At 36.9% G+C, this 21,526-nt stretch overlaps 3 protein-coding genes across 3 annotated transcripts; 1 reads left to right on the forward strand and 2 right to left on the reverse strand.

Annotated features, from left to right (window-relative positions):
• Positions 1-6,759: 6,759 nt before the first annotated feature.
• Positions 6,760-10,365, reverse strand: LOC140842285 (putative indole-3-acetic acid-amido synthetase GH3.9). Its single transcript, XM_073210051.1, has 4 exons — positions 9,929-10,365; positions 9,705-9,806; positions 8,764-9,599; positions 6,760-8,184 (listed from the first exon to the last, which is right to left on the reverse strand). The coding sequence occupies exons 1-4, from the start codon at positions 10,222-10,224 to the stop codon at positions 7,610-7,612; spliced, it is 1,809 nt and encodes a 602-aa protein (XP_073066152.1). The 5' UTR covers positions 10,225-10,365; the 3' UTR covers positions 6,760-7,609.
• Positions 10,366-15,132: 4,767 nt separating this feature from the next.
• LOC140803648 (rapid alkalinization factor-like) lies at positions 15,133-15,480 on the forward strand. Its single transcript, XM_073159550.1, has one exon. It carries the CDS (start codon positions 15,133-15,135, stop codon positions 15,478-15,480), a length of 348 nt encoding a protein of 115 aa, XP_073015651.1.
• A 539-nt stretch (positions 15,481-16,019) lies between these two features.
• LOC140842286 (dol-P-Man:Man(5)GlcNAc(2)-PP-Dol alpha-1,3-mannosyltransferase-like) lies at positions 16,020-20,604 on the reverse strand. Its single transcript, XM_073210053.1, has 13 exons — positions 20,311-20,604; positions 20,195-20,229; positions 19,930-20,067; positions 19,527-19,595; positions 18,861-19,018; positions 18,680-18,746; positions 18,527-18,580; positions 18,163-18,251; positions 17,428-17,544; positions 16,955-17,085; positions 16,781-16,859; positions 16,466-16,522; positions 16,020-16,386 (listed from the first exon to the last, which is right to left on the reverse strand). Exons 1-13 carry the CDS (start codon positions 20,543-20,545, stop codon positions 16,200-16,202), a joined length of 1,416 nt encoding a protein of 471 aa, XP_073066154.1. The 5' UTR covers positions 20,546-20,604; the 3' UTR covers positions 16,020-16,199.
• Between the last annotated feature and the right edge of the window lie 922 nt (positions 20,605-21,526).

Genomic DNA, 21,526 nt, shown 5'->3' on the forward strand with positions numbered 1-21,526 from the left:
TTGGTCAGACCAAAGGGCATCACTGTGAATTCATAGTGCCCGTATCTGGTTCGAAAGGCTGTCTTGGGAATATCTTCAGCCCTGACCTTTAACTGATGATAACCGGTCCTCAGGTCCAGTTTAGAAAAGACGGCGGCTCCTTTAAGCTGATCGAACAGATCGTCTATCCGAGGTAGAGGGTACCTGTTCTTGATTGTGATCTTGTTCAATTCCCTGTAGTCGATGCATAATCTCATACTACCGTCTTTCTTCTTTACGAAGAGTACTGGAGCTCCCCACGGGGACACACTTGGTCGAATCTGCCTTTTATCTAGCAATTCTTGGAGTTGTTCCTTCAGCTCCTTGAGTTCGGCTGGTGCCATTCTGTATGGTGCCTTAGAGATTGGTGCCGCACCGGGAACCAGGTTGATCTCGAACTCCACCTCGCGGTCCGGGACTGTCCCTGAGAGTTCTTCTGGAAAAACATCGGGGAACTCTCTCACTATCGGGATGTCTTCCAGTTTCAGTTCGACTTCTTCTGTTACCTCACTGATCATTGCTAGGTAGATATCTCCTCCGGATTTCATGGCTTTCCAAGCTTGAGATGCGGACAATAGTGATTTCCGCCCCTTGGATTTCCCGTGAAACACGACTTCTTCCTGATTCGGGGTTCGGAGTTTGACTTCCTTTCCCTTACAGTCTACTACTGCATTGTTTCTCGCTAACCAATCCATCCCTAAGATGATGTCGAAATCGACCATGATCAACTGTATCAAGTCGGCGCTAAAAGTCTGATTATTGATACTGATTTCACAGTCTCTGTAAATCTCCTCAGTTTCTATAGCTCTACTCGTAGGTGTGGCTATTCGGAAAGGTTCAGTTAGCTTGTCAGGCCTACGTCCTAACTTCTTAGCAAATCTCTTAGACATAAAGGAATGGGTAGCACCGCAGTCAAATAATGCATAGGCAGGTACTGATTGAATTAGAATGGTACCTGACACGACTTCAGTTGCGTCATCAGCCTCTTCCTGTGTCATGGCAAAGATCCTAGCATTGGGCTTATCCTCTTTTGGTTTACTCGGGCCTGCTCCCGGATTTGGCCCAGTTCCTCTGTTTGGCCCTGCTGGTCGGTTGGTAGCTGTAGGACATTCTGCAATTCGGTGCCCCGCTTTCCCACATCCAAAACACACACCGCTTGCCCTTCGGCATTCCCCAGAGTGCTTGAAGCCACATGTTGAGCATGGCTTGAGTCCTTGGTAGTTATTGACGGGGAATTTCCCTGAGGGAGGTCCACCTGACTGATTGGGCCTCTTGAACATTGGTTTTCCCTGGGAGGGCTGGCCGACAGGGGGTCGCTTGTTCCTGTTTTCCCCTTCTCTCCGACGAATATCAGCTTCGGCTCGGATAGCCGCACCCATCAAGTCTGAAAAGTTGGTAGGTTGGTAGACTGCCAGAGCGGATTGGATTCTGCTGTTCAACCCCTTTTTAAATCGGTGCAATTTCAGAACTTCATCTGCCATAATTGCAGGAGCATAAGAACCAAGGGCATTGAATTGAGAGGTGTATTCCACTACTGACATATCCGGGGCCTGACTGAGACTCTCAAACTCACTTAACTTCTGTAGTCTGACTTCCGCCGGGTAGTACTGTTTCAGAAATGTTTCCCGGAAGATTCGCCATGTGATTGGTCCAGCAGCGGTCATGGCTGGAGAGACTGCTTCCCACCATTTAGCTGCCTTGTCTTCCAGGAAAGGCACTATTACGTCCACTTTTAGTGCATCTGGGACTTCCAACAGTCTTAACTGAGTTTCCACACTCTTTAGCCAACTCTGGCTAATTTCCGGGTCAGCAGCGCCACTGAAGGTTGGGCACCTGTTCTTGCGCAGAGACTCGTAATGAAACTTGACCCCATGCTGTGGTGGAGGTGGGGGCTGCTGATTAGCATTGGGGTTCACCAACCCCTGAAGTGTAGTTGCCACGATCGTGGCTATAGCCATTAAGTCTGCCTGGTTGAGGTTGAACTGGGGTGGAGGCCCGTTGCCTTCTTCATTAGTGTTGTCGTTGTTGTTGTTGTTGTTAGCATAACGGGGGTTGCGGTTCTGTCTCGGTGGTCTACCGGCCATTTCCTACAAGTTAAACGCTTCTAAGAATTTGTTGTATAAATCAACAAGATTGAATAGATAAGTTATGCTGGAACAACTGAGTAAATAAGCAAACATAATTTGAATATCAATGCACGACTGAGATAAATAATAATCATACTTTATTAATTTTTGAATTCGAAGAAACAACTGACTGAACAAATTGTACTGAATGGAAATAAGTACTGCTGACTGAAAATAAAATAGCAACAATGGAAGGATAAACTCCTAGTAATAAGGAAAAGTCACTAAGATGATCTAATCGTCTAACTCTCCATCTCCTACTGCAGCTATCGGCTCATCTATCTCAATAGGCTCCTCTTCCTCCGGCTCTTCCTCCGGCTCTTCCTCCTGCAGTACCTCAACCATGTGAGTAAGATTAGCGTTTTCTGTACTGAGCTGTGCGTTTGCTGCGTTGAGCTGGGCCACCTGCATCTTCCACTCATGAGCATTTGCCTCTGCCTCGTCCAACAGATCTACGGTACTCTGGTAGCGTAGCTCGTAACCCTCCTTATTTTCCTTGATCTTATTCTTTAGAGCTTCAGCTTGCTGGACCAAGCGCTGGTTCACATATGCTAGACTGTTCATGGCCTCACAAGAATTTTCTAGCCTTCTCTTACCTCTGGCATTCTGCTGCTTCTCCTCTTCAAGTTCCTTGCGATAGCGATCCGCATCCTCTTGTAGCTTCCCATTTCGATACTTACACTGTTCTATGACATCCCGTAGATCCATGTTATCTCCCCTAACTAGTTCCCCCTGATAGATAGACTGATTAAGGCGGACTTGAATCTCTTCTTTCTCGGCGGTTAAGGCTTCGACCTCACTCCTCCTCTCGCTTAATCGGGCTCTAAGTCGCCGAATCTGGCGTGACTGGTAGTGAAGGGCAAGCTCCTTCAGACGAAGGGCAGCTTGGAAACGAGTACGGGGTCGCAGGGGAGTAGATGGAGCCATTTCCTGAAATCAAAAACGGAAATGCTCAGAATCCGAAATAGACAGTATATAACAAGTGAAAATATGCAATACATATGAAATTTTCGAAATTTAAATGAATATATAAAAAAAAAAAAAAAAAAAAAAATTTTTTTTTTTTTCCAAAAATGGAAAGTTTGGAATTAGACATATGGGTTCGAAGCATATGTCGAGAGGATTCCAGAACAGTTGACGGAATCGAATTTGGAGTTTCCTACGAAAAGTCCTAGGGGTTACCAAACTTTCCTAAAACGGCAAAATCGAGGTTTCGGAGGCCTAAACGAAGGAATTTCGCGATTTTTCGCTGGGGCTCCCGATTAGTGTTGGGAGTCTTGATCGTTGGGCCGTTTCGGAGGGGGTAGCATCGGCCTCGAGTTAAAATTCCACCGAAAATTTTTAGGGTTTTTTTTTTTTTTTTTTTTGAAAATCGATTTTTCCCAACCGGACTATGAACCTGGCGGCTCTGATACCACTTAAATGTCACGCCCCGAAACTCGGGACTTGACACCAGCGTCGTTTACAATCACACAATTGAAACAACAAGCCTTCTCGCAGCACAGTGTAAACCGAACCAGTTTATATCATAAATTCAAACGAAATAAACAATTGTCTTTTACATCCGAAAATCAACAAATGACAGAATTAAGTGCGAAAACGTCTTACAACTTATTAAATCATAAATTCGAACTATACTACTACTAGTACGGGTCGCGTGGATCACCATCCCCAAAACTGTTCGGACTCTTCGTCCTCAACCTGTTCTTCGGACGACTTATCTGGGAAGGTTGTAAGGGGTGAGTATTTGGAAATACTCAGCAAGTGGGGGATATCGAGCACAATATAAATCAACATGTAAAATTTCGAATTAATCATATGACTTGCATAACATTTTCGTACCACATGCATAAACATATATCAAGCACTGCAATTTATCGACCTTCTATGGTTTACTGACGTCAGTCCCTCATTTTTACTCCTCTAAGGGGGCGAGGCCGTATAGCGGTTATATCCCCCACCGCGTAAGGGTACGTCATGGTTGGGATTCCCACCCATATACGGTTGACTCCTCACAGTGCGTTTAAAAATCGTATGACAATACAAGAAAGGTAGAAAGAAGATTGTACTCGACTATTTATTTTCTTTTAAAATCGAAAACATGCATACTCGAATCTGAAATTTCAAAGTTTGAAAATAGCCCACTTACTGTATATATTGATTGCTAAAACGTGGGTACTCGGCTTCAGGATTTGGATCGCTACTCGTTCTTCGATCGGGCGGTGCCTCGGCTTAAATTTTTGGACTGTTTAGAGACGATTTTTCAGCAGGGTTTCGCCTTGGTTTTCAGCTCAAATTTCGAGAATTTGAAGGGTGGGGAATGAGTGGGGTGATGGGGTATTTATAGGTGGAGGGAAGGGTGTTAAATATGGTGTTCAAATCATACCATAATTTGCATAATCTCTCAATATTTGACTCTCATTCCCTTGCCATAGATGTTGATTCATCTTCCATATTTCGAAAATATATCTACTTAAGTTAGGAGATTCACACTCTAATCCAATGGTCTAGGTTAATTCGAAAAATCTAGGTTACCCGATCCAACGGCTGTGGTGCAATGTCTTGATGATTCTTGTCCAAGTTAACCAAGCATATAATCCTCACCAATCTTGGCATTTATCCTAGGGAAATTTTCGAAATTCTTGTATCATATTATACCTTAATTCTTCAACTTATGTAATATTCAACTCTTGCAAGAAAATCTCCTTCCTAATTTTCGAAAATTGTATGCTTAATCACAATATATCACTATAATATTGCATGTCCAATAGTATCTCCACATATCCCATAAAATATTCTCCCATGCACAAAATAAAATCTCATGCTAACATTTTCTTACAATTATTTAATTATAATGTGGATAAAATCCGGTCCTCACACAACTGGCTCATGATTAATTTCGAATATTTTGGTTTACACACATAAGTTGGATGTGCGTATGTATATACCCATTTGTGTAAAAGTAGAGTTTTGTTAATGAAAGCGAATCACCTGACAAACCATATGATAAAAGATTAATGGGTGGCTTTCCTTTTGGAAAAGCTAGAGATCTGTTTAATTTGTTTGGTAAAACACTTCATTTTAATGCATGGCTTAGTCACGTTAAATGCTAAAAGAATGTGAAGGTAGACATATACTTTATGTTGAAATAAAGTTTGTGTGGCCGATTTAAAGTAAAATTTGGTGCAATTCTTGAATGGCTTACATGGACGAGTACTTGTTATTTTTGAGAAATTGGGGATCTTGCTTTTTTTATAAGGTAGGACTAGGAGGTTGCTAATAGAACTCAATACAACTATATATGCTTTTCAACATTTTCGCGCAAAAATTTCTATTATATATTTTTCACAAAATTAATCATCTATGTCACCCGAAATGTCTATAACTCGAAATGAGTTTAGGTTTATTTGTGTGAATCTATACTTGTCCAGTGTGGTGAGTTCGTGAAATTTCATTTCTCAACGAGTCTCGAGCTATTATATATATATTGGTGTTAAATCCTTATTTTTATTTTGAGAACAAAAGTATCTGTACACAATAGGCAAAGAAAGAGGAAAGGTATATATGTTGGAAAAAAGAAATTCAAATGACATCTCTTTGTGAAAAAAAAAATTATTCTCCACATTCCTTTGTATTACATTGTCCAACTCCAATTTGTCCTTCAGTTCTTTTTGGGTACTTTAATTTTAACAAAGTTACCCTCTTTTAAAGAAAAAAACTATACTCTTCCAACTTTGGAAAAGTTAAAGGTTGAACCAAAACTTATTCAGACAATCAGAAATCATTTTATACTGTGAAAATATAAAAAATAAATACACACATAACCCAAATAAGATAATAAGTTATATTGTCTTTATACACTATCAACTACATGAATGTTTGACTAGATACACCTAGTCCTTCATCTTTGGATCAGTGAAAGATCAAATTTTCCAAAACTCAAAAAAAGGAACTTCTATATCTTTCAGTTTTCTACAATATATCCAAATTTCATATGAGTTAGGCTTCATATGACCAAAATATGTCATATTTCATTCTTTAAAAATCATTAATTATTTAGTAATATCATATTACTAAATCAATAAATTGCGATATTTATTTCAGGCATTACAGATTAAGTGATTAAAAAAATGATAATATATTGAGAAATAAAAATAATATAACTATTTTTCAAAAAAATCTAATTATTGTAAAATTTGAGTCAAATACGAGAGATGATGCGAATATCATCTTTCAAACCAAACATAAAATTAAAAGGTGATTGTATATGGATATATACATTAATATTTAATAGCTATATATTAATTAATATACAGGAGTTTCATGATATAAGTGAGATTTAATTACCTTTATAATTTTATAATTAACTTTTTATTAATAGTTAATTTTTATATTACATCATATGATAGATATTCGTCCCGGACATGGGAATTATTCCACCAATCCATTCACTCATGACAAATTGTAATGAATATGCCTATCCATACACTAGGCTTAGCCAAAGAGACTCTCCATAGTCGTCCATATTCACTGCTCCACTATCAACATTTTATTCCTCCATCATCAACAGTTTATTCCTCTTTTTTGTTTATCATACTACTATAAATTTGCACTAAGGCTACGTGATTTGAACCTGCAGTCGATATATATATTTTTATTTTCTACCTAAGAAGTCTCGAACATGAAGTCTCCATCGAACTCCAGCCGGGGTCATTTGCAGCAAAAACCAGAGCACGAAATGGGAAAAAAGTTGGAGCAAAAATGTGAGAACTCAGATGTATGTGGTACAGATTTTATTGAAAAACGAAGAAAAAGATATCGTGTAGAAGATCCCATGAGATTTATAATGTTCTTGTGTTCTTGGAACCACACTTGAATTCTTGTACCTACTAAAGTACACGATCAATTGTCAAAATATTCTATTTTGATTATCGAAGATTTACAAGAAGTACTGTTCTTAATTAGTTCCAAAACTATCTCCTTCAATAACAATACTCTGAGACTTAACAAAAAAAAAAAAAAGATTGCAGTTCCATCTCGAGAATACAAGGTATCCGAGTTAATAGTGCCTTTTTATTCAACACGTACGTTGTCTGTCTGATCACTTGGAATATTTTCTTGTATTTAGAGGGCTTAACTAATTAAGCACCACCATATGTGACATGTTCGTATAGCAATTTATGAAGTCTTGGTCTCAGCCAACTCTTTGTATCCCAATTGTATTTGACATCATTATTTCAATAATATCCCGCTTCATGTTAGTATTTCGGCAAAAATAATAATCGACGCGGAAGAAAAACAATTTATTAGGTGACGACCAAATTTTGACTAATTTATAAAAACAAAATTCTATATTACGTACTATGTAGACTAACTCGCAAAATGAGTTTTGGAATTTTTCCTAATATATTGGGCTCATTAGTCTTAAAAATCTTAGGGCTTAATTTGTATATATCCCTCGAAAATCAAGCACTCCAAGCAGGATCCCTAGGACTAAAATAACACCCAGTCACATTGCCATTAAGAAGATTCAAAGCAGCTTTGGATTTCACACACCTCGGAGTTTTGTACTGATTTATCGACGCCCCACCCTGTGTGATGAACAAATCCATCAGCTTCTCAAAGGTGCCCCTCTTCACTACCCTGATCTCCAATGGTCCCACCGACTTATCGTTCGTCCTGCACCGGCGGTAAACGTAGTCCAACCCCTCCTCCACGGCAATGCAGCATTCTTTCAGTACTTGGGCGTTCAGGCGCGGGGCTTCCGGGTGGAGCATGTCGTTGATCTCCCAGTAGATGACATAGTGTCCGGGGACGGAGGAGGTGTCCGCGGAGCTGGTGTATTCGAGGAGGAGCGTGTGGCGGGGCTCGAGTAGGTTCTTGGTTGCCACGGTTATGCTGCGGTGGAGGTCCTCCTCGTTGGTCTTGTCGTTGTCGATGCTGAGGACCACGTTTCGGCGGCAGATGAATCGGAAGGAGGGAGCTTTGTTGTGGAAGCCGGTGACTTGGAGGACGTCGCCTATGCGGTAACGGTTTAATCCTGCAAGAAATCACCAAGAATTGGTTGGTTATCAAGATTTCATGTCTTGCTTCTTTTTATAAGAACTTCAGATATAAGTTGATTATGAATTTCAGTACAAAACCATCCCATGCAAAATATAACGACACATCTAAAAAAACAAAGGTCGAACAAATGTTAAAAATAGAAAAGATATAATATTTCAAATTTTCTTAACAAAAATTTATTCTACAATTTTAATATAAAAAAGCAAAATAATGAAATATATTGTTTTTGTATCCGAAACACTTCAAACTTATAAGTTAAATAAGCTTTGAGATCATAAGAACAAACAAGGCGTCATTAATTATAAACTATGCTCTACTTTCATACATATAGGTGTGCATTATTAATGCTTTTAGATTAATCACTCTATGCGATAATATGTGATATCAAAAATCAAAATATACAGGAACAAATTAAGTTGTAATATTCCCTAATCAATCGGACGGAAAATATAGAATATATTGTTATGTATTTAAATATCGTTTAGAGAATGGTCAACTACGATATTTGACTAACATGATTTGAAAACTTAAGAAAAAAAGAGAATTAAGTGACCTGAAAATGTAGTGACGACGAGCTCATAGTAACACCCAAGTTTCACATTCACCAAGTCCACAAGCCTGCTTGGAGCCACCCTTATCTCGTCATCTTCTTCTTCGAACTCCGCTGAAAACGTACCATTTTCCCCTAATGGTATGAACTCGAAGTACCCCATATTTGGCAACAACGTGAAAGAGACCTCCCTATGATCGCACAATGGCCTCAAATTCACCCCGAAATAGCACTCCGACGACGCGTACATCGTACAGATCAACGGCAGCTTTTCATCGCTGTAGTATCTCAACGCCGGGACGTACTGGGACATCGATCCAGTCACCACCGCCTCGATGAACTTCGCGTTAGGCCACAGTCGACAGATTATCCCCTTCCACGACGCCGTATCGCCGCATATCTGCTCAATCTCGTCTGCCAGGTCAGGATAGGGTCCATCCAAGACACTCGACATCGCGTACCTACACTCCCGATCGTCGATCGCGGCACCAAGTTTTCCAGCACGGATGTCGCGGCAGAAATCACGCCAGTGGTGTTCGAGGAAGGAAATGGCTCGGAGAAGCGCGGAGGCGAAGACCGCACCGAGGCGGAGGACTTCCCGGCGGTGTAGTAGGCCGGCCAGTAATTGACAGTACATGCTTTGATCGCTGTCATAGCAGAGAATGGTGGCATTGGGGCTGGTGAAATCGTTGAAAATGTCATGAGGTCGGTGCTGGAAGTGGCGGCTCCGGTAGTAGCTGGTTAGCACGGTGCGAACCGGTAAGCCGCAGGGAGTTGAGGTCTCCGCTTTCACGAAGTAGAGGTACATGGCTTTTCCCTCATCCAACCCCAATACGTACCTGTTTCCAAAAGCATGCAGGCTAACTATAAGCTATCATGGTCCATTTTGAAAATATAACTCAATGACTAAACATTTCAAGGTAAAACATAATAATCTTCTTAACTGATTGATTAAAGGCGTGATGAGATTATACACAAAGGTCCGACGATCAAGGTCTCCGGCAATCGACGGCATCAACTTGGGTTCTCCCTCCGACGTACCCGAGCTGCAAATTTATTCATCAATTAATATACTAAAAACTACCAGTATTTTGGTTGGGGAGTTAAACAGACTGTACTCGTTAAATTATTGATGTATTTCCTTTCATTTTATGCGTCAAAAACTTGCCTGCATAACAATTCTGTAATGGGTTGGCCAGTAATAAGACTTGAATTTTCTCCACTCGCAATCCTCACAATGTAAGGCCTAATATCCTTGTACGTAATAACGGGCACATTTTTCTTGAACTGGGATACGATCTTCTTCGACGAATCGCCGATATATTTATTCAGATACTCCGTATCCCCGTTTTGCTCCAATATTTTTTTCAATATTTCTTCTTGAACTTCATCTGCATTTGATGTTAGTCTTTCCAGCTCCTTCAATGCTTCCTCACCTTTGTACTCCAATTTCTCTCCGTCCATTCCGATTAAATAATAATAAAAAAAAAAAAACACGTTGAGAGGGTTTTTTGAGTATATAAATTAATGTTGGGAAGATTTTTCTAAACAATACACATTTTACGGTCAAAATGGTTCTGTTTCTTCCGAGGATTAACACATGCTGGTCTATATATAAAGAGTCACGGTATGGCATGTGACCGTGTAATCTGCACAGTGAATTCTTTTTGTGACGTGATAGCTTTGGTTCCTCGACGTCAGGTATTATCGTATTATTCCACTGTACAAGGTGACACCATATATCATTGATAATATATGGCATGTCTGTTAAATATTTTGATACAAAATTGGATATTTGATGTGTTCAGAAAACAAAAACCAACTTATTAAAATAAGACCAAACTTTGAGGATTGATCATGTCAACTTTCCATATTAAATATTGATTGGAGTATTGATTATTGTTTAATATAGCTTCTGATCATTACATAAATCAGTGTGTGTGTGTCGTGTGGTTGCTTTTTTTGCGATTTTAGGTTTTTTTTTAAAAAAAAATTCAGTTTTAATTCGTTTTACTGTTCTTTTGTCAATTCTAATCATTTTTTAGACGTGGCACTAACATGATTCTCGATGAAAAAATTACCAAAATTTAGAAGATACTGGCCTAATAATGAAACTTAAAACTTTAGATGATCAAAATCACAAAGAGACAAACATATAAGACTCAAAACGCAGTTTTCCTATATATAAATTCCATCCACATTGATTTATGTACTAATCTTCTTTTTTTTCCTTATTCCAAAGTGAACCTGACGCAAGAAAAAGCCATGAAGAAAAAGCCATGATCTTTTTCAATAAAGTGGCAAAGTTAAATACTTTAATTTTATTATAAAGTTGATTTGTTGTCATTGAATATTTTCCTAACATATTGTATATGGGGATTCTTAATGTTTTTCCACTGTTTTATCATTCTAGGCATTAAGGCAGACAGCACCCTGATTCATGTTGACTCACTAGTTAATGTGTCCTTTAATTGTAAATATGAATACATGATATACGATTCAGAAATTGATATGGGTGCCTGTAAAAGAAGAACCTTTGATTCTCACGTCAAATATTCAAATATATACTTTAACAATTTTTATGTTTAATTTTGTAAAAGTTGAATTAGAAATTGAATTCTTTCATTTGCAAAGTCCATGGTGTGAAGAATCCTAAAAAAAAAAAAAGATTTTAGCGACGGTTTTAACCATCACTAAAACCGTCGCCTAAAGGGTTAGGCAACAATTTTAGCAACGGTTTGGTGGTCCGTCGCCTAAAGGATTAGTGGTAATTGAAAATAAAATATGTTAAGGAAGTTGGAATATCTGTTTAAAGAATTAAATAACCTTCCTTTATACATTAATAAAAAACAACCTAGAATAAAATAAAGGAAGATGTATCATTTTAATGGATTAGATGTAATTTGCATTTGCTATCATGTTTCACATTTTTTTTCACGATTCATATTTTCAAGTTTTAAGCATCTAACACGACGATACAAGATAAAGGTGAGAAACGATGGAGTCGAGGCAATGGAAATGTGAGCCTTCTAGGAGAAATGTAGCGATTCTGCGCGCCTCGTATGGGATATAACATCTTCCCTCCTAGGAGGGAGCTAACATATATAATCAAAATCAAGCGCATGTTTCTTAATAAATAACTCTTTTTTATTGCATACACAAGCGCATGCATAGAAAAACAGACAAGGAATAAAATTTTGTTGGCTTTAGGTATGATCAGTTCAAGCAATCTCGTACGTACTTGGTGTGATTGACGTGTGAGCCACTTAAAACAGAATTGAAATTCTTTTCTCTGATTGCAACACTCGATCGGCCTACATGCCCAACCACTTTTTGTACAAACTTGTTTTAAATATGCACCAGAAAAATGTATTCTGGAGCAAGATATCTTTGCCTTTCCGTAGTGATCATTGTGGGGGGGAAACCACCAATTCATGTTTATCTTTTACAAGTTTAGGTAATGTTATATGCCGGAGATTGCTCCGAAGAACGCATATATTTTTTAAACAAACAAATATCATATCATATCATGTAAAATAGTTATCAGACGCTTACGATTTGAAAGATTAGAGTTGGAAAAAAATGAAAACTTTACAAAAAAAAAGGCAAAAACCTGTGTGAGACGGTCTCACGGTCGTTTTTTGTGAGACGGATCTCTTATTTGGGTCGTCTATGAAAAAATATTAATTTTTATGCTAAGAGTATTACTTTTTATTGTGAGTGTCGGTAGGATTGACCCGTCTCACAAAGACTTACTCAAAAAATATAATGCCTTAGATTTAAAAACTAAGTTATTTGAAACATGATATTGAGTTTCACCTTCCTCTTGCTTTGCCCCATTCAATGGGGGTTTATACATTATTATTACCGTCCTCTTTTTGAAGAAACACGTTTTAATTGTAGTCATATTTTGGTCTCTAGCTTTTTAAATACAACGACATATTTTCACAAAACATACAAGAATATTACTTCTTCTTTTTTTCTTATTTACATAATTTAAAGTTGCTTATTAATAACATATTTCTAATATTTTAGTAATCAACTCTTATAATTTATTCGTTAAATTAAACTCTCTACGCGTTTTTTTAATATTAAATTAAAAATATTATTTTTTAAGCATTAATCCTCCCATCATTTCGAATACTTCTTCATTCAAACAAACACCATTTATCTCTTTACATTTATAAGCATTATTACCTCAATATATATTTATTGGCGACTTTCGATTAATCAAGAAATGTTTGAGAGAAATCTCTCAACCTAATCCAACAAGAAAGCAAAAAATCATATGTTCTTCTTCTTCTTTTTCCTAACAAAAGAAAAGCATCTCCTTTTCATACGTGACATGATCCATTGAGGTTGTTGCGCGCCGCATCCGCCACAAATATTCTTCCCTTTTTCAGTTGGTGGAATACGAGCTAGGCGCGCACATTCAATCGATGATCATAATGTTTTTCGGGATAGAACATTATATGATAACATCTGAAAAACAAAAAAAAAAAGAGGTATCGATACGAGTGTTAACAACATAACTCTAAAAATCTATTCGAATCTTGAAATTTTTTCGTCTGAAAAGTTTGAATGTAAAAAAGAATTGCCAAATGCTCTCATTTTTTTAACCTTGAGATAATTATAGGCAGACAGTGTTATTAGTGCATAAAGACGTACATCTTCTTCTTTTTTCATAATGCATTTGCTTTCTAGTTTTCCATGTACCACACCACATGGCGTGCCCTGTCCTAAATTATGTTGTTCTCCATTATCCAATTCAGCTTTATATATTCTCCGTACTGAACGAAGCAAATTGTACTTCACACAAACTCCTTACCAGAAACCATTTTTCCGTATAAATGGGCGCAAATGAAGCCCATATTTTAACATGGCGAGAAGATTTAACCCATCAAGGCCCGGTTTGGCTTATTTTGATAAGAGAGATTTTTAAAACGTTGTGTTCTAAAAAAAACGCTAAATATTGAGATTGGGTATCAAATATTTAGTTGGAGCTGAAGTATATTAAAAAAAAAAAAGGAAAATTTATTTATTTCAAATATGCATAATTATATTTATTATATTGTATTATAAATGTACATATTCCATTCATGACATATTTTTTAAAACTGCCACAAAACCAAGTGTTTTCGAAATGAGAATATCAAGCTAAGCACCACCTAATTTACTTGAAGATGTCAAAAGGTAATTTTATTCTAAGATCAATATCAATTTATAAACCATAAAAAAGTGGACGATATTGTCTTATATTACATAATGTATCCTTTTCCATGGTAGGTAACGAAAGATTGAGGGATCCAACTTCTCGACACCAATGACGACGCGTTTGAATCGGTAAAGGATACCACCAACAGCCTGCTGTCATTTGCAATTTTTCTAATATATATAATAATGTTTTATGTCGTCGTCATCCTTCCTCCCATGTTTTTCTCGAAATCTTTTATTCTAATTTTAACATATCAAATATCTGAAACATCTCGTCGGTAATCAAAAATTCGATTCATCTCATCAATATATTCTCGAGTAAACGTGTCGTACATGACTTGTATAATATGTTTTACTTGACTAACTTGATTTATAATACATCGTGTTAGTTCGAGACCAACTACGGATTCCACCATCATAAAATAAAATCATTTTGTTTAATAGTATTCCTTTGTCAAACTTTATGGTATCCAACTGTACATCAAGTTAAACAAAATTATGTCTTGTGATCAATGCATTCGATATAAAATATTAAAGAATCTCTCTATTATTCAATGGTCAACTTCCCAACGCACACCTTATTGGCATACTTTAAATCTTCAGAATTTAGAATCTCTCTACATCATAAGCTTCAGCGAAATATATTACATATTGGTTTTAGTTTTTGGAATATGTTCTGTTATTTAATTATTAAATAAAAAATAAATAAATATAATTAACAAATAAGTTAATAAAAACAAGATTCGTTTTCATAAACGATACTATATTTATTATCAATTATAATATAATTACAAAAACAATAATCAATTAAATTGATTTATTTACTACATGAATAATAATAATTTAATTTTTCAAAAATAAAGTTTTATATATTTTATCACCCTAATTAAAATATAATTTAAGAAAAATGAGAGAAATTAAAAGGAGACCCTGTCATAATTAAAAAGAAAAAGAATAAAAAAAGGAGACCTCGGCTCATTCGATTATTTAAACGGGTCGGGATTTGAAATGGAAGGGCAATTTGGTGAATCATTAGAATATTGGGGTCATTGTTTAACTCTAAAACTACTTAAAATGAGCTTCCACAGCTGCCAGATTATTCGGTTTCCAAATTCCAAGTAATTTAACGAAGAAAAGCTCTTTTAGAAGAAAAAATCAATGGCGCGATCTCCGCTTCTCGCCCTCCTCCTCTCCGCGGTGCTGGTGGCGGCGATCATTCTCCAATCCGCAGAAGCCGGCAGCGACTTCAGCTGGATACCCATGAGCAAGCCTGACGCCTGCAGAGGATCCATAGGTGAGTGCATGGCCGACGGTGGAGAGTTCGACATGGATTCCGAAGTCAACCGGCGCATATTAGCAACCACGAAGTACATCAGCTACAGCGCGCTTCAGGCGAACTCTGTCCCGTGCTCAAGGAGAGGTGCGTCGTACTACAACTGCCGCCCCGGTGCCCAAGCCAATCCGTATACTCGGTCGTGCACCGCCGCCACAAGGTGCAGGAGTTGAATGATCTCCGTTTTTTTATATGTACCATATATACACTATACCTGTATGTATGATAACAGTATGATTGTGGGAATAATTGTGTTTGTTTTCATTTGAAAGATCTGATATACGTGTAATTGTGTTAATCGTTTGTTCCATCGATAGATTTGTTTCGTACAGAGCTCATACGACCAGAAAATTCGAAGTTCCTTATTATTGTTGTCATTTTGGTAATTTTATGTTTTGGCCTTGTGTCATTCTTTACAATTCCGTTGCACGATTGACAATTTGCTATGGAATTGCAAAATTTCAGAAGGCAGTAAACTGTTATTTATATATTTTATACATATTCTGTGGATGGTGTTGATTTTTCTCAAGTGTCAAATCGATCTGTCAACGAATGAATTATGGCAAAATTTGTTTGATCAAGGTAGTAACAAGCTTGTCAAGTCTTGAATACTCTGGAACGAGCCTAACACTATCAATGCGCAACCCTTCCTAAAATTCCTATGGACATCAGCATACGAATGAAACTTGGATCTATGCGGTCGGAAGAAACTTGGATTCATACGGATGAATGGGAGTCGAATATTTTTTAGCAAAATAATAATATTTCATTTTAGCTAAAATCTCAGTTTTTCTCTAAAAAAAATGAACATCGAGAAAAGTTCCGAAACAAAATCATACATAACATTTCTTTTACACAAAAATGAAATCGAAACAACCTAAACTTGAAGTTTTCAGCTAGCCTTCTTTTCCAGATTTGCTGCTGATCTATGTTTTGCATTAGCCATGTATGGATATTCAGGTGATGCCTTCCAGAGGCCAGCTAATATAGTTAGGTGGGCACATAGCAGCAACAAGGATGAGTGAACATTAGACGGGTAGATGTTCCAACAGAACTCAACTGCCACGAATAATATCAAACTGCAGAAAATAGTACTTTCCTGAATCAGTATCAAAAACAATAAAATTATGGAACAAGTTTGATGGCCAAGTTACCAACCGTAACCATGTGGGAAATGTTGTTCGCCACAATAAATATGGTAAGCTATAGAAATACCTGCATTACGAGAGTGCTCACACGTCAACATAGTTGAATCAAAAATTACGCCACTCTCAGAAGCAAATATTAACAACACATAAGATCCACGTATGAAATTATGGAATCACTTGATATCATTTATTCAATGCAACTTATGTGTGTAGCAATCACACTAAGACTGGTTCTTCTACGGCCCTTAATCAATGTGCAGCTAATCTTCTTTCCTTGATATCGTAACATGACAACATTTAAAGGAAAAAGAACTGGAGAACTTACCAAGAGTAGAACTGATAATGAAGAGACCGCGCACACACAATCCCAATGAAATTCCCAACGAACATAGTTGTTACAATATCTGCAGGAACAATAATATCGCAGATGCATACAAAGGTGTCAAAATGAACCGTGAAAGAGGGAATGAATTATTTAACTGACTTAGCTATTGCTTACGTTCTGTTTTAAGAGCCATGACAGTCGAAGAATTATTGAATTGCTTGAGTGAAAAAGAACTCAAATAAGCAGTTCTAAGCTTCAGTTGAACAAGTCTAGAATGGATGAGAGAGGACAAACCTCCTTCATGCCTGCGCCAAATAAGGATAGAAAAGAAAAGAAAAAGAAACACAATTTAAAACGGTCAAAATACATACTGACACCAAGTTGAGTACAACAAACTGGTCAGGGTCTATTTTTCGGTCGTAATCTAGGTAAATATCAGTATAATCAGTCTCTTTCGCCTTAATGGAAATTTTCAGGAGATACCCCTGTGGACTATAGACTGTACGAACTTCTTTACCAGGGGTGTTCTAGTGATGCAGGAACCAGTTGTGTTGATGATAGCTCCATTAGCCATGATTAAGATAGCAAGTACAATGGATTCTAAATCAATTTAAACTCCAAGTGTTAAACCATGGCGTATTACGTACCTACACCATCTATTGTGTGCAAAGATTGCAAGCAAAATGAGATGAGCAGCCAGTAGAAACAGCGCAAATCCTCTGCTAACAAAAATAGGTTCTGGAACAAACTTAAAATTAACAGACCTGTAAAATACAGATAACCATAGTCATGTCTTTCATAGTTACAAGATAGACCGCAGACAATCATATAAACTTATGGTCTTTCAATTACACCGAGAGCAATTATCGATTTATCATGAGGGACTCTAGTCAATCATCCAAAAGAAGCTAGCGTAAGGTTGTTGATAGAAACCAACGTGTGACGGGAATACTCAACAGTTTTTCAGATCCCATGAGGCTATTTTCATATTAACATAATTGGAAAGCAAAACCACAATGATACCCATCAGCAGTTTGTTTCATTCTCTGTGCTCTCTACTCCTCATTTGACTAGGGGTAGGAAGACGGCAACTGTGGGAAACTATATCTCTGTTAAATGTTTCCTATCCAAAAAAAAAAAACTACATCTCTGTTAAATGCTGGTCCATTCGACATGTACACTATGATTCAATATAATACTAAAATTGTTAGTTGTTACTAGAGTACTTTGATCTGTATAGTTTAAACAAATAACTTCGAATAATGTAACCATGAATAGACAATTCGAAAATATATCACAACCGAAGCTGGAAAACTTAAAACAAGCAAGTATCGCATATGTAAGATTGTCATTGATAGAAATTTATGGGTCAACTGAAGTACCAAAAATGGATGAAGATGCGACCAAGATTGAAGGCTCTCGAGATGTATTCAATTGGATATGAAAAAATGAAAGGTAGTCCTAAGAGAATCTGCAGACCATCCACCAGAGGTGGTGGAAGTAAAAAATTAATCAGATAATCACTATCAAGTGGCCCGTCATTCAATTAATATTGACTTGTAACAAATAAAGTGAAGGGACAAAAGTAAAGAATTTAAGAATTTCAAAAGGATGAATCAAGCATATAATATCCCACAAATATAGTACAAAAAAAAAATTCAAGATATCACCCCAAATATATCCACCCCAAATATATCCAAAAACAATTAACAGTTACTGAGCTAAACAGAATTAAATAGCACGCACCTGCACCAGTGCCGCACCTGCTAAAGCAGATACCACCCCAAATATATCCATAGCCTGCAGTTCAAGATTTTCCAGGCAAGAGTTAAGAGTTACCTTAGATGTGAACTCTCATACTGGTACTTCTTAATAAATTTAAAATCAAAAGCTAAGCACCTTCAGTAAGAGTACTAACAAGGTAGGTGCATAAAGGAGCACATTCATCTTCACTGAGACAGCTCCACTGTTCTAACAGAAGGAATGTTTGCAACAGCTTTAGTTAAGAAATAACCAAGGTAACTGACAATCCTCCCACGAAAAATACTGGCGAAAAAATAAGTTAAATTATCTATGCTACCTGAAAATAATTAAACCAAGATGCCACTTTTGGCAAATAAAAGAAACCAGTGCGGCATGGAGAAGTGTAGTGGCAAAACAGTCGTTGAACAATCGAAGCACAAATATGGAGTGTACTCTCTTAGACAGAGAAATCAAGCAAAAAGCCCACCAAGGAAGCTGCAAATAATTATGTGAAATCAACACCTGATATATTGCTTAAATTTTTCAGATCAGAATTAAGAGAATAACACCCGTAAATGTGTAGTAAGGTACAAAGTACACGACTAGCTTAGACTATAGATAGCTTTAGTTCAGGATTCTTGAAAATTTGTAGATACGAACCAGAAGTCCTCCAACCCCCACCAGCAATCATCATAAAATCCATTCATGGATTCCATGCAGGAAAGTGCCTAAGATTAATCTACTCTAAAATCAGACATATTTTTTCCAACTCCCATTCTCTTCAAAAATTGGTCATTAGTAAGAAACGAAAAAATCTAAATAGCTTAACCTCAAAGATTTCGGAGATTCCTAGTATGAAAATCTCTTTTAAATTCCCTTTTTTTAGATTTTTCACTTCAACCAAAGAAAGATAAAATAACAAATTTTTGAATTTTTTAACAAAAGTAGTACCCCGACAAATGTAGCAACTGAAATATCAAAATCAAGGAGAAATTTACTGTACCACTTTGGTCTTCAAATAAATGAATAAGACCAGTCCAAGATTCACAACATACAGAAAGCCAAATAAAATCTGCAATTACAAGATTGTATGAGATTTAAAACTAAAAGTTAAGCACAACAACTGAAAGTGAATAAACAGGATACACTAATCACCTAGTCTAACGAGTGGAATTTCTCACTCAACATAAAGACAACAAACTGAAAGGGCTTACATGCCAATTCAGTACACTCCGGATCCACATAAACTTTAACTGAGCTTGTGCACTAACTCATCAAATGACAATCAGGAGAAAGAATTGTTTGGATTTCCTAAATACAATTCAAAACTCATACCAACCCGAAAAAGGCTGGTTTAAAAACAGACAATTTTATCAGTAGAAATAAAACAAGAAAGTGAAATATACCTGCGCTGGGTAGACTTCCCCTCCAGTAAGAAACTTAATAGCTGAGTATATGTAAAGAAATCCAGCAGGATACACCAGGGGTCCAGTATCCCCTTCCAGCTTGCTGTAATCTCTTTCTCCTCCAAGAAATCCGCTGACCTATCCGCAATAATTTGCAAAAAAAAAAAAAATCATAAGGTTTTGTTTTGCTTCCAAAGTTCAAAGTCCTAAAATAATATAAAAGTAATTTTTTTTAACAAAAATGAAAGATCCGAGATGAGTTAACCTGGGACATGTATGCGTCCCAATCAATCTTCGTGTCTGAGACCCATGTTGCACAAAAAAGTCAAAAACTGAAAAATATAATGTACGTAAATCAGAAAAGTGCTGAACTGTAGTTACATGGAACATAGGTGATGATGAGAAAAACGAGGATTGCATCGGCGATTAATAAGAACAAGGCGAACAGCATTTCAAAATTATTGAGGATCATTTGAGTGAAGGACTCCGTCTGTATCGCCGGCCTTTTCACGGCCGCGGTCGAGCGGATTGTCGTGGCTTGTCTAGGCATAGGAGTAAAATGCCGGCACGTACTTGCAAGCAGTTGCACGTTTAAACAGAAGCAACCGAGTGACATAAAACGCTGCGTTTTATCCCTCCATACGACTAATCGAGTCAACTTTCGGAAGTGGGATCTTCACTTGTTTACCAAACAACAAAGAATTATGTGACAGTTACACTGTACCATATATATTTATTGTAATCGTGAAATATAATAGAAGATTTCATTTTTAAATAAAAGTATGTCGATTTCAAATCTTTTAACTTAAACTCGACTCATTTAAGTTAGGATTTCAAAATTTTAACTTAAACTCGACCCACATCAAAACTAGAGATTTTGATACCAAAAGAAGAGGAATCCTCACCAAAGTGTGAACTGTGAACCCTTCATTCATCTCTTCAATATGACCGGTTTCACATTCAACTCGAGTAAAATGCATCACACGTGATGGCTACATGGATATAATCGCAATCCCATCCTCAAACCTCCAAGTAATGTCCACATATATACACTATCCCGTTTTTCTAAATTGATAGCTCCAACCTCTCGTTGACATATGACGCTTCTCATAGACTCATCACACATGGCAAAGAAATTTCCCTCTTGAACGTGATAAAAATATAAAGAAGTTAATTTTTTGTCGGCAAAATAGTGATGTCGTCGACAGTTGGTTCATTAAATGAGGTGGGAAGCAAAATTCAGACGAGCTGACGCGTTTTCATACGGAGGAAAATTACTGTAAACAGAGCTTCCTCTCTTTATTGTGAAATCAATTTTTTTCGAGTTTTCTCTCATATTATAATATTTGAATGCTTAGTACTATTAATATTTGTGAGATGTTTTGTTCTCCTGAGAAAGTGTGTTTTATTTGCAAATATAATGAGTGAAGTGAATGTCAATGGTTTTTACCTTAATAATTTTTAAAAGTTTTTCGATGTAAATCTCGTGTCCAATTTATTCTTTATTTTCATATTATTATTTCAAATTGACGCATGTCCAACAATTTTTACATAGATATGAAACATTTCTGAAATGTTAGCAGATCAACAATAATAT

The sequence above is a fragment of the Primulina eburnea genome, chromosome 10, assembly GCF_022965805.1.
Source record: "Primulina eburnea isolate SZY01 chromosome 10, ASM2296580v1, whole genome shotgun sequence".
In the NCBI taxonomy this organism is placed as follows: domain Eukaryota; kingdom Viridiplantae; phylum Streptophyta; class Magnoliopsida; order Lamiales; family Gesneriaceae; genus Primulina; species Primulina eburnea.

Bases quoted from the DNA above. Each gene is read 5' to 3' on its own strand.
- LOC140842285 (XM_073210051.1), bottom strand. From the start codon at position 10,224: ATGGACGGAGAGAAATTGGAGTACAAAGGTGAGGAAGCATTGAAGGAG. The intron at 9,600-9,704 runs GTTAAGAAGATT...TTTTGGAAACAG, and splicing joins ATCACGCCTTTAATCAATCA to GTACGTATTGGGGTTGGATG. The intron at 8,185-8,763 runs GTCACTTAATTC...GATTTCTTGCAG, and splicing joins CGTCGTCACTACATTTTCAG to GATTAAACCGTTACCGCATA.
- LOC140803648 (XM_073159550.1), top strand. From the start codon at position 15,133: ATGGCGCGATCTCCGCTTCTCGCCCTCCTCCTCTCCGCGGTGCTGGTG.
- LOC140842286 (XM_073210053.1), bottom strand. From the start codon at position 20,545: ATGTCACTCGGTTGCTTCTGTTTAAACGTGCAACTGCTTGCAAGTACG. The intron at 20,230-20,310 runs GTAACTACAGTT...CATGGGTCTCAG, and splicing joins CATCATCACCTATGTTCCAT to ACACGAAGATTGATTGGGAC. The intron at 19,019-19,526 runs GTACAGTAAATT...AATTATTTGCAG, and splicing joins TTTATTTGAAGACCAAAGTG to CTTCCTTGGTGGGCTTTTTG.